The sequence below is a fragment of the Perissodus microlepis genome, chromosome 5 (assembly GCF_051167445.1).
Source record: "Perissodus microlepis isolate ML-2025 ecotype Zambia chromosome 5, ASM5116744v1, whole genome shotgun sequence".
In the NCBI taxonomy this organism is placed as follows: domain Eukaryota; kingdom Metazoa; phylum Chordata; class Actinopteri; order Cichliformes; family Cichlidae; genus Perissodus; species Perissodus microlepis.
In genome coordinates this window covers 9,976,110-9,992,199 of record NC_140465.1, presented here as the reverse complement: position 1 = coordinate 9,992,199, position 16,090 = coordinate 9,976,110, and the positions used below count along the sequence as shown (strand labels likewise).

General features: G+C 42.0%; 1 protein-coding gene across 2 annotated transcripts in view; it reads left to right on the top strand.

The window, feature by feature from the left end:
* The first annotated feature begins 8,873 nt into the window (after positions 1–8,873).
* Positions 8,874–16,090, top strand: part of fgd5a (FYVE, RhoGEF and PH domain containing 5a) — a 31,706-nt gene continuing 24,489 nt past the window's right edge. Inside the window, exons 1-2 of one of the 2 annotated variants that reach the window (XM_084927755.1) lie at positions 8,874–9,221; positions 10,999–13,768. In XM_084927755.1, coding sequence (XP_084783881.1) covers positions 9,212–9,221; positions 10,999–13,768 — 2,780 coding nt within the window. In that variant the 5' untranslated portion in view covers positions 8,874–9,211. The remainder of the gene's footprint in view (positions 9,222–10,998; positions 13,769–16,090) is intronic. The other variant, XM_084927756.1, reaches the window with a different exon arrangement.

The window sequence follows — 16,090 nt, the reverse complement described above, 5'->3', positions numbered from 1 at the left end:
GTGGGCCGCTTCCCCGCATGTACACACACAAATACACATCCCAAAGGCAGGAAGGGGAAAAGCGCTGAAAGGTGTTAAAGAGAGCAAGGTTTGGTTTAGCACAATAAGCATGTGTCCATCCTGAGAAAACAGGAATCCAATAGCGAGGGTTGCCCCAAGGATGATATCGTGCATTTTATGGCCTCTTTATGTCGGTGTTAGCACAAACTTTTTAATGGAGCTCATAAAATGTGCATACTGCTTGAAGACACAGATTTTCTCACAGTGGGGACCTATGGCTGCTACAATGGAAAGAGCACTGATGCTTGTACTTTTCTAAATGTTACTTTTTTTTATCACTTTCATTTTAATGTAAAAACAATTGATAAGTAATTACATTTTTTTGATAGTGATACTCTTGAAGCTACATTTTGAAATGATACATATGATAGGAGTATTCAAATATTATGACTTACAACACTGACGTCTTACACAACTCACTCCAAGGCTGAATCGTTTTAATGTAGGATACAAGCTATACACAAATAGCTTTTTCACTCAGTCTCTGATGATGATAACGACAGCTTTGCGCCCCGAAAAAGAGCTATATCTAATGTGATCGCCCACATTTCATTCAGTCATTTTAGTTTGGTCTGGGTGTCACTTCCATTATAAAATGTATTTCAGTTAGATACAGTGCTGTGCAAAAGTCTTGAGCCACTCGTGACTTCTTTTTGCAAGGATAATGGGAAATAGGTGATGGATGATTGAAAAATGTGCAAATACACATAGAAACAATTGTAACAGCCTTCAGGTTTTTGTATATTGCCTTCCATTTGCTCTATTGTCTGACAAGAAGATCCCGCACTGCTTGAGTAATGTTAAGGTCTGGGGTCAGGGGAGGCCAATCCTTGACTAATTGTGTGCTCCGTGGTGTCTTTTTCTCTCCAGATATGCTTTTACTGCACTGGCAGTGTGTTTGGGATCATTGTAATGCCAAACATATGCTTTCCAGATGGTATTACATGGTGGTTTAAAGTCTGATGGCACTTTTCTGTGTTCATAATTCCTCAGTTTTGACAAGATCCTCAACACCACTGACTGAAATACAGTCCCAAACCATGACAGAGCCTCCACTGTGTTTTACAGTTGGCTGTAGACACTCACTATTGAACCTCCCATGGACATACTGGCAACAGCTGATGACTTTGAACCCAAAATTGTACCCCATAAGATGTGTTTCCACTGATTTTCAGTCCAGTTCTTGTGTAATTTGGCATACCTCAGCCTTTTATCCCCATTTCCCTTACTTAACAATGGCTCTGCTGCAGACCATGCCAAGACATGCCAAGAGTTTGGCTAATGGCTGTTTGTTGATCGTTTGCCTGTCGAACTGTGTTATCTTTGGCATTTTTCATAGATTCAAAAAATTGGGAACAAATGATGTGTTTTTGCAACAGGCTACCTAAATATACAATTTGAAAATTGGTTATTTGCTAAGTTGTCTGTTATGTGTAGAGTGGTTCATCCCTTGAGTTAGGTTTCTTTTTTAATATTTGAATAGTTCATAGGTCAGTGTTAAACAATGAAAAAAAAAAAACATTCCTCTAAAAACGGTCTGGTATAGGCACTGGACTGAAAATGAGTTACAAAGCACCCAACGTTAAAAGAAGAACTTTGGAAGACCTTCATAAAGCCTTGAGGCCTTTTGATGGAGCCCACTTCAAAAAAATTCAAGAATGTATGGCTCCTTGGAACCAAAATTTTAAAGGAATAAGGGTTTGCTGGAGACTTTTGCACATTTACTACTTAGTACTTTGGGTTGAATTTGGCTTCTTAAGGACGTAAGCTCGACTGAATTAAAAAAGTGACATATATGAATGCTCCGAATTATTTTGTCTGGCTGTCTGGCAATGACCTCACCTGTGCTCTGCATCTAGGTGCCGCTTAACCTCATTAGAGGACAATGAAACAATAGATAAAATATCTGTTTGCCTACGCACACACACAGACACATGAATTATAAACAGATATTTCAGCCTTTACGTTCTTGACACGGACACACTTTTTTTTCACAGCGATACATCTTTATTACCTACTTAAGCCTAAAGTGGCTCCATCACCTGACATCTAAATCTTTGTTATTGCTCTGGCGCCACAGTGTTGGATTCATAAGGCAATACAACACAGCAGAGCTTAGACCACGCTCAAGTGTGTGGGCATTGCAGACAATGGCCACTGGGTCAATGAGGGGTGAGGAGAGAAGTGAGTCCCAGGAGAGCGTGCAAGAAGGATTTTCATTGCTCCAAATAATGACAGCACAATATCACCAAGCCAATGCGTTGTGACGACAGTAACGATCGAATGTGGTTCTTTGTATCAAAGTTCACCCTTTTAACCTCCATGTTGCTATGGAAACACTATATAGTAGCAATAGCTGCTGACTGACACCTGTCACCTGGGGCAGATATCACTTTCAGATAATGTTCTTTTAAGTGCACTCTCCTTCCCCTGTTTGTCACCAACAGTCGCCCTATAGCCAAAATTTACAAGCTGTGCTTCCAATTATGCTTAGATGGCAACATAGTCAGTGACTGGATTGTGGTTTGATTTTGGCACACAAATGTTTGTTTGTTTTATAGATAAAGGCTAATGCATATGGAAAGAATCATAACCTGTTTAAGATTAATGCAAATAAACAGTGTGTCCGGTTGCTGTGGATATTTTCAGAATTAAGCCAAGCCACAATCTTTATGATTCATACAACACTGCAGAGTGCTGTGGTCTCACCAGTTATTTATAGTTTCAAAAGTTTGTCATTGAGCGTTATATCTGTATTTTCAGTACTGATATTTTTGCAACTTGTGAAATGCATAAATTAACAACATTTTCTGTTCCAGCTAAAAAAAATTATCAAATTATACTAACATTGTAATTAAAAGGATTTTTGCTGTTGCAAATTAGTTTTAGACACAATTTGCAAAAGATTCTTTTTTCATAATCATTAGTTTAACCAAACTGCTGAGCCGATGTTGTGACCTATGCGCTGCTATTATGATTTTAACATGATCACATATATATGCTCCTGCATATTCTACACTTGACTGGTTTTGCGGTGTTCCATAATTGAAAATTGAACGTGCTTTGTTTGTGCTGATGTCGTCGAAAACCCTCCAGTTTGTATATGAAGCATCCTGTGCACCCCCCTCCAACAACACTCTTCCCCCGAGGCTCTCTCTGTGTGTGAGAATACACAGAAAGCCCCAGCTGAAACCACCTCAGCAAAATTTTTGACCAGAGACAGGACAGCTAAACCGCTCTTGCCCCTTGGGTGTTTGTTCATGAGAAAGAGATAAAACGAAGAACAAAGAAAAAGTAAAAAACAGCATAAAAAAGGACGTTATTAGGATTGAAAAACAAAGAAGACTCAAAGTCAAGTTTTTTCTCAATTCAAGTCTACATGGTAACAGGCTCTGGTGTAGTCACCTTGTGTTTCCAGATAAATGCCAGTGCTCCAGGGAAGTAATGTCCTGCCAATGGGAGCGTCACGGTGATATGAAGGGAAGTTGTGCATCAGTTTGCAGTGTAAAAAGGGCAAAATAACCCTCACGAAATTCCTTTAGAGAGCAAAAGTTGCCTGATGCAAACTATGATGAGTAGACTTGGAGTAATTGCATAAATAAATCTGATATCTCCATCAACTGATGTTTGGTAAAAGATGGTAAATGAGAAAACTGTTGCTCAGTTTTCATGTTGAAGTGGGCAAAATCCTGGACACTGAATTGTTACAGATGCATCCATGGCAGTGTGAGTGTGTGTGAGAGAAAGTGCTTAAACTGATTTATGAATCTATTGATAAATGTAGCTTATAGTGTTAATAGTGTTAATTAGAATAAAGTGATATTTAAGTGCCAGTTCTTTTTAAAAACTACAAATTATAAGAGGAAAAATGCAATGCAACTTTTATAAAACAATCTTATATCAGTTTCAGGCTCTTAAGCTTACTGCAGTGCACTGCAGTGATGGGAACAGTGTGTCTAATGCCAGTGAAAAATGCATGTATATATGACCAGATAGTTTAAATACATCATTACCTGAACCTAATCTTGTTTTAATGTACTCTAGATCTCTCATATCCTGTCAGTTAGGGACCCATCGTGATTAGAAAGGACTTAATTATTCCAAAACAAAAGCCTACTGGAGACACAAAAGGAAGGTTGTGGCGCTGGCTGTTGATATTGTTCTGTCAGACAGCTCGAAGGGAGGAAGTCCTCTGTCTGAGCTGCCAGGCCTCGCTGTTTTTTGGGGGGCTCGGGGGAAGAGGGGGAGGGGTCGTGGGGATAAGAGACCACCCTGTTATCTTTGTGTAAAAGGTCACACAAGAAGCAAAAGCAACAGCCATCTGTGTTTTCCACACACTCTGATGCAGCTATCTGGATAATGGAGGGCTGAGCGCACACACGCATGCACGCAGACATCGGTCACTCGTATCTGCACACGAGGACAATATCTTGAAAGGTGCATTGTCAGAAGAAAGTGGAAAGCCCCGCTGATATGTTATATGTTGTTGCTGTAACGTGCGTATGTGGCTACCATTGTTGTTGAAACAAAAAGTTTATGTGCAGGCGTTTGCTTGGAATGAATAGTGCTCATTTATATTTATCAGAGATTTGACGTATGTTTTAGTGCTGCCATTGAACAGGATGTGTCTCCTTATTTATGCGACAGCTTCAAGCAGCCTAAAGCATGATATTTTCATTTGCAGCTTTGACGTATTGTCAAAAATAAACTGGAGTGGAGGCACTCTAGCTAATGATGGCCGTTCTAATACATCAGACTGCTGTCCATGGGGTTAAATGAAATCCTTTCTTGTGTTCCACGTTGTTGCATAACTCAATGCACAATGTGCTTGCACCTTCATCCAGACTTGCGTGAGACTATATAAAAGCTCTGCCAAAGACGTGTGTTTCACTAGCAGGAGTATCTGCATCCTCCCAGTCTCCTTTGGCTGAGAAATGTGAAAACACTCACAGGAAGAGTAAATTCTGGCTCGGGACTTTTTTTCACGATCCTATTGTTTTCTCTCCAGTTCCTTTAGTGGCATACACAAGCAGACTGGTCACAGTGGATAGCACACAACACATGCGTGCTCGTGTGGAGACATGTACGCCACATAATTGCATGAACACGCACAGCACATGCACACACGCGCCTTTACGTGCTCAGAGCGGATCCCGTCCAGGGAATTCATGTTATTATTGCCACATGGGACCTCAGTGTTGAGCGCTATTAAAGCGATAAACAAAAGCACGCTGCACAGATTACGGAAATATATAATTCGGTAAGAACCTGCAGAGATAAAGACAATAACTCATCAGTCTGTCACAATAAAAGGCCTCTGAGGACACAGATGCTCCTTTTTATAGAACTCCTTGAGTGGTGCACTGTTTTTGCCTCCACTGCAATATAGAAAAAAGAATAACAAATTCATCCATTATCAGGGTCTGGCCTAGTCTCTGGGCTTCAGGCTAATTAACGACAATATGACAGCTATTGTTCCAGAGCCATGGCCTTTTACTACAGAGCAATAATACTTTGTTTTTTTTGGGAATGCAACAGTGCTTTCACTTTATCTTTGAGTAGCCTAGACTTAACACAAACAGACCTTCTGAAAGATAGCATGACCTAATTCGCCACTGACGCACCACTCAATCATGATTTGGAAAACTTATGTGGCATTTTTACAAAGTGCTTACGAGAGCATGAAATTTACAGTGTGGCAGGGACAGATCCGAAACAGTAACAGAGCTTGAATATTCCTAAATTTGATATAATGTGCTTTATTGTTCAGATGTCAGCGATGATACGAGGTAGTCTGATTGATGTGTTGTAGACTCCTAAAGGCCCTTTGGGGAATGAAACCTGTATTTGCTGCTTATTTGTGCTGATGCCCAGGGTCTGTCTGCTTATTGTAAAGCTCAGCTGCATTTATACATGCATTATAGCCATATATATATATATATATATATATATATATATATATATATATATATATATATATATATGTATCTGTGTGTGCAAGCAAAATTAGTGGAGGGAATTTGGAGATGGGGTCTGCCTTGTTGGAAGAGTTGGAGGAAACACTGCTGACAGCAGGGTTTTCTTTCAGATTGCAAAAAATGTTTTTTGTGTGTATTTTAGGCATAAAAATTTCGAGATGGCTTCAAGAGACACTGATGTGCTCATTTTTAATAATGAATCATGATTTTTTTTTTTCTTTGTCTTGCCACTGTTGTTGGAAAAAAGAAAAATAATCCTGAAATAATCTCCCCTCGCATTTTGTAATGAAGTCTGTTGTCCTGTCATATTCACCACGTCTGCTGTGAAGTCTCAAAATCAGAGTCTATTCAAAAGTCTCTGAAGAGCACTGTTGTCCTTACTGGTTCACAGTTGGGGATCAATAAAACACGTCGATGATTGTTCGATCCGCTGCAGGAGTCAAACGCTTTGCCTTCCAATTATAAAGGTGTTAGAGGTCGCTTTAAAGGGTGAAAGACCTCTGCCTGATTGTTCTCAAGCATCACATTAATCAATAATGCACTGCAGTTTGACTGCATGGCCGCTTAATTCACTGCTCTGCTTTCTTGGAAAATTATTCAGTGCAAAAGTTTCTCTTTCGTTGACACACATATCTGTGTCACACATGTGCTTTCTAGCAACCAGCTGCATTAAACTGTGATATCTCGCTGCTCTCTCAAAGGACTAAATGCATTCAAACCATCCACTGAGTCTAGTGAGTTGCTTGTAAAGCAGGTGTTATGGATTGTGTCAGCTCTGGGAACAAGTTGCTGACCCCTTTGCCCAATCCTTTTCCTGTTTGGTGTTGGGTGTGCTGGCGAGTGCGGGGTGAGATCAAGTCAGTTTGTTTTTCTGCTACTACAGCGTGTTTTTCTCAATAATATCACCGTTGCCCCCTTCTCTCTTCCAGTCAAGCCATGTTCCAGGTGGGGTGATAGAGCGCAGTGCACCGCCACAGGCTGTCCAGGAAATTTGTGTCCTCCATCCAAAAACATGTTTTGACCGTCTGTGCCACATCTGGTGGAGATATTTACTACTGAAGCCATTCTTTTCTGCAAGAGCATGACACAATACTCTTGACAGGTTCTATTTGCACACCCAGCAAAAGCAAAACACATTTTGCTCAAATGAAAGCACAAAAAAAAAAGGTCATGCGCACCAATTGTGAATAAAATACTCTTGAGAGTGGCACATTGGTACTGCCAAAAGACCAGACTGGAGCTATCTTTAGTCATCCAATTGAAAAACAAAAGGTTGCTTTATGGCAGCTATAAATGTGCTACTACTGACAAAAAAAAAATCTTGGCTTCAGCATACCACAATAGTTTTATTTATGTTTTTTTTACAGCATCACAATCTAACAATTGGAAGCGGAACAACTGAGTCACAGTGATCAAATTGTTTTGCTGTACCGTATTGCAAAATACATTAGTCAGCATAATACACAAATAAAGAGTTTAATTACTGCAGCAAATGCTGCGGTCACATTTCCAAGTGAAATAATCTCATATTTAACATCCTCTATGGTGATACAGTTAATAATTCAGGAATTGTATAATAGCAAACAGTAATTTTATTTTATATTTCTTAATTAGACGACCCACAGAAGAGCAAAGATAACATGGAGTCATTATGACATGAACACTCTCTTTGCACCTGCAGCAAAGTCTGGTCCCTTCTGCACCAAACCATCTGGAATGGGAATTTTCCAGTGTGTATAATGTATGGGTCTGTACGCCAGCGCAGCAGTGAAGACCAGAGCCCTGTGGTGATACACTAGATGATTCTTTCATTGTGCTTCTCTGCTCTATCACTATCCACTTCAACTGCGCTGTAGAAATCCCTGAGGTATGCCGCTTTGTTTGACCTTCAAGTGGGTAGAAAAGCAGGAAGAAAGAGGTGAGCTACTCCTATTCTAAGAGTGGGCATTTAACCAGCATTGGGAGCTGTCAAATCAGAGACCCCTAAGTGGGCTATGGTCCCAGTCCCCCCATGTTTCACAAGGTGTCCTTGGAATCCCACCATGAGCCCCACTTTTAAGCTGTTTGAAGTTTTTCTATTCCTCGAACCATCGTGCTCTGCAGAGCACCAGTCAATCATATTTGTTGGAGGTTACCTAAGGGGTTAACATTACCAACCTTTCCCATCTGTTGCTAAGGAAGTGGTGCCTGTTGTGCAGGAAACTGGGAGAGCAGTTTCCTGTTATGAAGAGAGGTTTTTAAAGGGTTGCATTCATTCAATCATGCCACAGATGCCGGGCCAGGAAGCCCAGCCAATAGCAAAAGCTTTGGTGTCCTAGAGAAACTGTTTTTGGAAACTGCTTTTAGGAGCCTTTCTATGCACTGTTCTAGTTCAGGAAATGCTCCATGAGCAAAACACACTGGAGAAAAACTGCTTCATTTCTGATTAGATAATCCAGTGATGCTCCAAGCACGACAAGTATGCAGCGACACAGCTGAACAGCTTATCTAACTTTGTGGATCTTCCAACTGTCATCAGTTACATGTCAATGAAAAGACACCTCACACGCACACACACAAAGAACAGATGTTGTTTTCCATGCAAAAAACAATAAAAATGTATCTGCAGATTTAAAGCTGTCCATCGGGACGATACGGTGCTGAAGATGAATTGTGGCTTATAGTTTCATATTTACTGAACAAATCTCTCTCAACTCCATCTGACCCTGCTGGTCTGTATGGCAACATTTAAACGCATATGTGGAGCAAAGGACGGCCACTCGTGTGGTGAAGTACACTGATTCGTCAGTGCCAAAACTTCCACAGTAGCTGAGAGAAATTGGTGTGCAGTGCATTTTGAGTGGGGCTGGATCGCGCCTCGAGTCCGCGCTGCGCTCTGTAATCCTGCCTCAGGAAGCGCCAGGAAGCACCTCCCGTTTCCACACAGCAGCGTCCGTTGTAGCATCAGCACTCGAGCTCAAAGCTCAGCTGCTCATTCTGCGAGAAGAGGCACCTTGCACAAGTCGACCACCACTGGAGAAGATAAAGATGACATGTTCTGCTCCGCTTCCTCCACAACTTGATTCTCCGGCGATGCGTTTGGATTAAGTTTCCGCGTCATTTGGAGAGGCACGATCGGCGTGTGGGCAAAAATGAGGATAACTTTCGCTTACCGTGTATGATGATGTCCAAGAATGAACGCAGGTTGGTTGTGAAATATTTAAGCTTTGCGTGAACACACCAGAAAGGCAACTTTTGGTTTTACATGATGAAAAGTGTGTTAATGCAAGAGTGTTAAACTGTGAATCTGGTTAATGGTGCCTGGAGGTATATTGCACCTACTTGCTTTGCACGTTACAGGATGATTTTCATTGTATGACTGGAAATGATCTGGTCCGTTACATTTTAGTTAGTTTGATAGTTTGGTCACACGTCTACTGATCTTTTTTCATGTGAATTATCTGTTTATAACACTTTTTGAGTGGTTTAAATCACAGACCCGTTATGACCAGTTCCCAGTGGAGGGCTCCACTAGGAAAAATGTCCTGTTATAGTATTAGATTTGGAATTAGGATTATAATCCATCTCTATGAAAGTGCACAAAGCAATTGTTCTCGATAAAAGGTCACCTGTCCTGAAAGGTTTAGCCTTCAAGAAAGAAAGAAAGAAAGAAAGAAAGAAAGAAAGAAAGAAAGAAAGAAAGAAAGAAAGAAAGAAAGAAAGTTAGTAACCGGGTGCAGTTTAAGTGAAAAATTTCAAACAGAATCTCAGCAGTAATTATCAGTTTCTGTATGACAGCCTCCTCGCTTTAGATTTTAGGCTGGTTCGGTGTGATTTTCATGGTTGGTATTCATAATAAGGACTCAGTCTGAAATCATATCCTGAGAGTTTGGCACTGTCAAGGTCCCAGTGTCTATCTCTTCCTTTGTTTTTCAAGCATTTGTTCTAATTGAATTCTTGTTGCGTAATCCATATCCTGTTGTTTGCAGTCGGTTGCTTTGTCAGACTGGGATCCTTGTTTTTTCTCTTCCTCTTTTATTGTTCTTTGACACACTCTTTCAGGAAAAAAAAGAAAAGAAAAACTGTGTGTGCTTACATATGCGCTTGTGTTTCTGGGTGTTTGGGAAGAATGGCGAGAAGGAAGTGCATTTGTGTTGTGAAAATATGTACTCCTAAAGAGGTTTATGGAGGAATGATGGGGGGGTGTAGTTAATGTCCTTTCCCTATCCTGCGTGGAGTCCTTCATGTTGTCTCGGCTGGCCTGATTAATGAACCTGGAATTCTTTTTTTTTTTTTCATTACTGAAAAAAAGTCAAAGTGTTGGAAGAATATGCTATAAACGAGACGGAGAGTGCACTGGCACACAGAGAGAGAGAGGGAACACTAAGAGATAACCAGGGTGCACACAGGGTTTAATAGGATGTGCGTCAGGGCAGGTACTAAATAACAGGAAGAGACCAGGGGTGTATACACACTTTGTTAAGTATGGGTGTGTTTCATTAGAATTATAAATTTCACAAGCATTGCTCTTCACTGACTTAACACAATTTAACACCTACTTCATTTTAATAGTAAAAAAATAAAGTTATTATAGGTATAACCACCTTAATCATACCTTATGAGATTGTTTAAATACACATATGGCAGTGTGAAGAATTCTTATGAATTTAGTTGAAAAGTTTTCACCGTAATCAGCCCATCATTATCTAATCCTGCTTTAACTGGCCAATCTGCATGTGTCATTTCCTAGATGGGAAATGTTATTGTTCCTTCTCTAAGTACCCTGTGGCTCTGTTATTTTTCCTGCTGATTGTGTCCCCTGCAGCTTTCTGCGTGTCACTGACAACTACAGTGTACAAGGTTTCCTCTTAGCAGTGTACACAGCAGCAGAAGCCACATGTTTTATCTCAGCGCAAGCTTGCAAAGTATGGCAAATATTATTTGCGTCACTAATTTCTTTAAATTTTCTCACTTTCTTCAGATTTTCAAAATCCGCTGCAAGTCCCTCGACCAAAGGTCCGCAGTCATCTCGCCATCAAAGTGCAGTCCAAGCTAATGTCGAGGCCTTGTCCCACTGTCAAAGGTCCAAAACCTCCTGTTGCCCCCAAGCCCAGACCCCTGTATGAGCCTTACCCACAGGGGGAGCCCTGTGCTCAGCAGAGTCTCAGTAATGGAGATGTGGCTCATTCTGATGGAGAGACTGAAGAGCTCCATGAAATGGAAAATCAGGACCAAGAGGAGAAAAGTGAGGCACAGGAAGGGGATAATGACAAAGGGGACACAATAGAGACAGAAACTAAAAAGGAATCAGAAAATGAAGAAGAAATATTAGATAATAACGGTGATGTAGACAGCATCGGCTCTGATGACACAGTCAAAGCAGATGATATTTCCACTGTTGACACTACTGAGAATGAAAATGATGACACTGACTTGAACTCCCCTGAAGATGGCAGTCGCACTGATGATGATGAGAATACACCAGCACCTTCTCAAACTGAAACAGAAGAAGAAGCAGGAGAGGAGGATGAAGAAGTAGAGGAGAAGAGATTAACTGAAAAGACTGAAATACTTTGTGAGCCTGCAGAACACTCAGATGAAGCTTTAGAGGAATCAGACACTGATCAAACCCAGTCACTCAACAACAGTGAACCGAAGGAGGAAGTCAGTGAAGAAAGTGACGAGCATCTGCACGATGACTCACTTATAAATGAGAATGAACTGACAGGTGGAGGGTTTGCCTTTGGATTCAGCATGCTTCCAACTGTAACTGAGGAATATCCCTACGATGTGATTGGTCCCACAGACGATGCTAGTGATACATGTGAGTCATGCGACCCAGCTGAAACAGGGGACACCGAGGTCTGGCAACCAGAACGGGCAACCAAGGATCCTTCCGGCTGTTTCCGATTCACATCCAGCACGGAGGATGTGTTTGGGCCTTACTCTGTCATACAAGCTGTTCCGGGAGATGTGACTGACACTGCTGACCCTGAGTGGAATCAGGATGATACTGATGGGAAGCCTTCTACCACAGATGAAGAGCACACAACAGGCTATGCTTCTAACCAGGAACCTTACTATGTGTCATCAGATGATGTGGACAAGTTGGAGGATAAGCAGGCGCTTTCAGAACTGGGGCACATCGATGAGGCCACTGAACAGTCAAACGAGCACAAAGAAAAAGCAAAGGACAGCGAGTCAGCAGATGAGTATGCAAACATTGATGATTCACTCTGCCCTAAAGACGATGACCTTGAGCAGGTAGAGTGTGTCTCATCAGAGGATTACATCGAGATAGGTGATGACGATGAAGAGGAAGCAGAGGAAAAGAAGCATTTCCGAGTAAAAAGTGCAAAAGAAAGAAACGCCAAAAGAGAGCAGGCTCTGCGCAGCCAAAGAAAAAGCTGCCAGCCTCGGCTCAGGTTGTGTAATATCACAGTGCCAGCTGACCTAGACCTGGGCCGAACCCCAGAGCTAACGAACAGGGTGGTGTTTGCCCACACGACCGAGGCCTTTGAAGAAGACATAGAGGAACTGGACTGCCATATTGTGCCTTATTATGAAGACACAGACTCCAATAGTGAAGAGCATATTTATGAAGAGGCAGGGTTTGACTCAGAAGGGGAGAATTTTGTGACACTTGATCGAAAGACAATAGTCACTCGATCACGATCCTATTCTGGGAAAGTTCCTGGTTATGTCCCGGAAACGGTACCAGAGGAGACAGGGACGGAATACCAGACCCATGACTACTACACGGTGTCCTTGGACAAGAACAGTGAGTCTACCAGCCACCCCCAGCAAGCAGGTATAAACTGTGTGATTCCATCTATGAAGTCTCGCCGCTTCTTGTTATACTCACGGTCTGCAGATGGCCCAGACGTGTCCTTGAGCAGCCCACTTGAGATGGGTCAATCATTGAAAGATGAAATCAGGATGAAGAGAAAGGATGACACCCTTTCCCTTCCATGTATGATAACTTCTTCTGGAAGTTTCTCCCAGCGTAGCCATCAGTCCTCCAGTGGTGTTTCCACACCAACTTCTCTAGTGGACATCCCTCCACCATTTGAGCTGGCTTACATCACTAAAAGACCAGTTACCAAGAGTTCCCCATCCCTCCTCATCCAACACGAACCCAGTGACCTACCGAAGAAGAAGAAGTCCTCCTTTAAGCGCTTTTTAGCTCTGAAGTTCAAGAAAAAGACAGATTCAAAGGGATTCAGTGATGGAAGTGTCCGCTCTTCGCGTTCTTCCTCTGAGTCAAGCCACCACGGTCCAGTGAGAGTCATCGAGCTTGATCGCAGAAGCACTGGGAGCTCTCCTCAGCCCCAGTCCCGCATGGTGAAACCTCAGCAGCGTCCTTCAGACCTCCCATCCACATTTCTCCTTTATAAAGACCAGCACAGGAGGAAAGGAGACCCCAAAGCTTATGGCAGGAGCGTCTCTAGAGTGGAGTCCTTCGAGGAGCGCTCTCGCCGCTCTGCCATGCCACTGCCTTTGACCAAACCCCGCTCTATCTCGTTCCCCAGTGCAGATACCTCAGACTACGAAAACATCCCAGCCATGAGCTCAGACTATGAGAACATCCAGATCCCAGGCAGACCCACTAGATCCCACACTGTTACTGAGTTTTTTGAGGATCCAAACCGTTCAACAGTCCCCTGCAATGAGAATGATGGCTATGTGGATATGAACAGTTTCCCTGGGATTGACAGCAAACCCCAGCCATCGAAATCGGACAATGAAAGGTAAGATTAAAAATCCAGCTGCTCTTCAATGGATTTAGTTTCAAAACCAAGATTTTGAAAAGCTTGTTTCATCTGAGCTCTAAAAGAGATGTTACCTCACACCCTACCATCTATAGTGGCATCTTATTAAATGCATTAAATGCATACAGTGCTACACAATATAGACCAAAGTTATTAAAGGTTCGGTAACTGAGTGTCTAGTTTATACAGCCAGAAAAATTCACACATTAAAAATATTTGGTTATTATATGAAACGTATTTGGTCAGACCTGGTTCCTCTGTTGGTATTTGCTGATTTATAGGTTTTTAACCATTTTAGAGTTGTCCTGACCCCAGCTTTATTTGTGTACACTGGAAATGTTTAATCTGATGGCTGAACGAGGCTTAAAGAAATTCAATCAAAAAGCTTCCTTTGTCATTTTCTGCCAACAACGATAAATGAAATGTACCTTAGTGTATGTTACCGAGGACCGCTACCTGCCTGGTGGGTGTATCTTGAGAATCCCAGATATAGACCAATACAAACAACTCAAAGTCAGTGGTTTTTGGTTTTTTTTATGGGTGTGAGCACCACAAAGGATATCACATCTTTCTGTACTGCACTGTGGCTAAAGCTGCATCCCAACATCTGGGCTAAAGAAAATGTAATCTCCATATGCTATGAATTGGAGTGCACTGGCCTTAATACACAACAAAAAACTACTCCGCGAGTTCCAGCCAACGACAGAGGATTAGTGCTTACTCATTTAGTCAAATTAATTAGCTAATCCATTAGCTGTCCAACAGCTTGACTTGGATTGCAGCCTTATCTTGTATGTCTTTATTATAATACCCCTTTAATGGATGTTGTTTATGATCAGCTGTTGATTTCCAGCCAGTCTTTTTATACTTGGAAATTTTAAACTCTAGAAACAAAGCTTATTCTACCTGTTCATTTTGCAGTCTGCAGAACAAGAGAGCGCATCTGTCACTGGAATCAGTTTTAAAGTGAGTAAAGCTTGAGTTGTTAGGGGCAGCGCAATACACGCAAGAGTCCAGGCTTAACCCTAGAACGGCTGACAGACATTGTGTGTGAGAGATGAGCAGCCTGCTATGTCAGGCATCACTGGCTTCGGGAAGAAAGACAATGCTTATGGGAGAGCTTACTCCTGATTTTCCATTTGGTGGATTTAGAGGTCACATCTGGTGGTGGTGCTGCTTCTTCTGCAAGTCTGAGCAGATAGAACAGGTAATGGCAATTGCGTAGCTGGCAGAGTGCAGGTTACACACATTAGAGAAAGTCATTATGGATGCAATTAAAAGTGCAAAAATTGAGAGGAGGTTTTTTTTCACATGTAAGAAGTGGCGAACACTAAAGAAAGTGTGAGAGCGTGAGGGGAGGGGAGGTGTGACTAAAAGGAGCTGATCAGTAAGAAAACAAAGAGAATAGCGATCAAGTGAGGTGGTGGGTGGGGGCAGTAGGAACAGGAAAAAGAGAGCGAGAACAGTTGTGGTATAATTGCTCTCCTGTACCTGACACTGATAGTTAAGTTCAGGAGGGCTTTTATTAAAGTAGCTCTCTCCTGAGTGCTCCTCTTTCATTGGACCCTTGAGGGGCAGCAGGGTTTACTGCAGTGCGTGATAGAGTGAGGAATCACCGAGATCAGACTGGGCCAAATTACCCCAGCCTGTGGCACAGCTTCAGCCACTGCAGGCCTCAGTGTTTCCCCAGTCTTAATAAAAGTCGTGTTTGATGACTTCTGTGTGGTCAAAGAGATGGGTCATTACCGAGAGCGCTGTGAAATGTTTAAGATGATCCTGGGACAGAATGCTTCCTCCTTAATTTGCCCTTATTTCTGGCAGTGTCGTTTGTTTTGTTTTTTTATTTAATGATCTAATCTACAGTTTGTTTTATAGGTTTATTAGCAAATTTTGTCCTTTGTAACACTTAGCCACACAAAGCTTCTTCTCCAGGTATGCAGCTGTTCATTTTCACCATACCAGCATACATATTTATATACATATTTCAACATCATTTTAAATCATTTGCGTTTCAAGCCCTTTCCCGTGGCTTTTTGTCTCCTGATGATGCTATCAATGTGGCTCATTGTGTGCCAGAGGTCTCACAGCGCTCACAAGGATGCAAAAAGCCTATCTGTCCAGTCACCTTGCCTATTCTTCGTTCCCCTGGAGAGGCATCTATTGCCAGGGTCACTCTTTAGTGTATCCATACATGTCAGAGTGTATATACCGCATGTGTGTACCTGTGTTTTACTGCCCACAGTAATAAAGTCCTGTATAGTTGGTGTAGGTGCTTTTGTCTGCGTGTATGTGTACATCTTG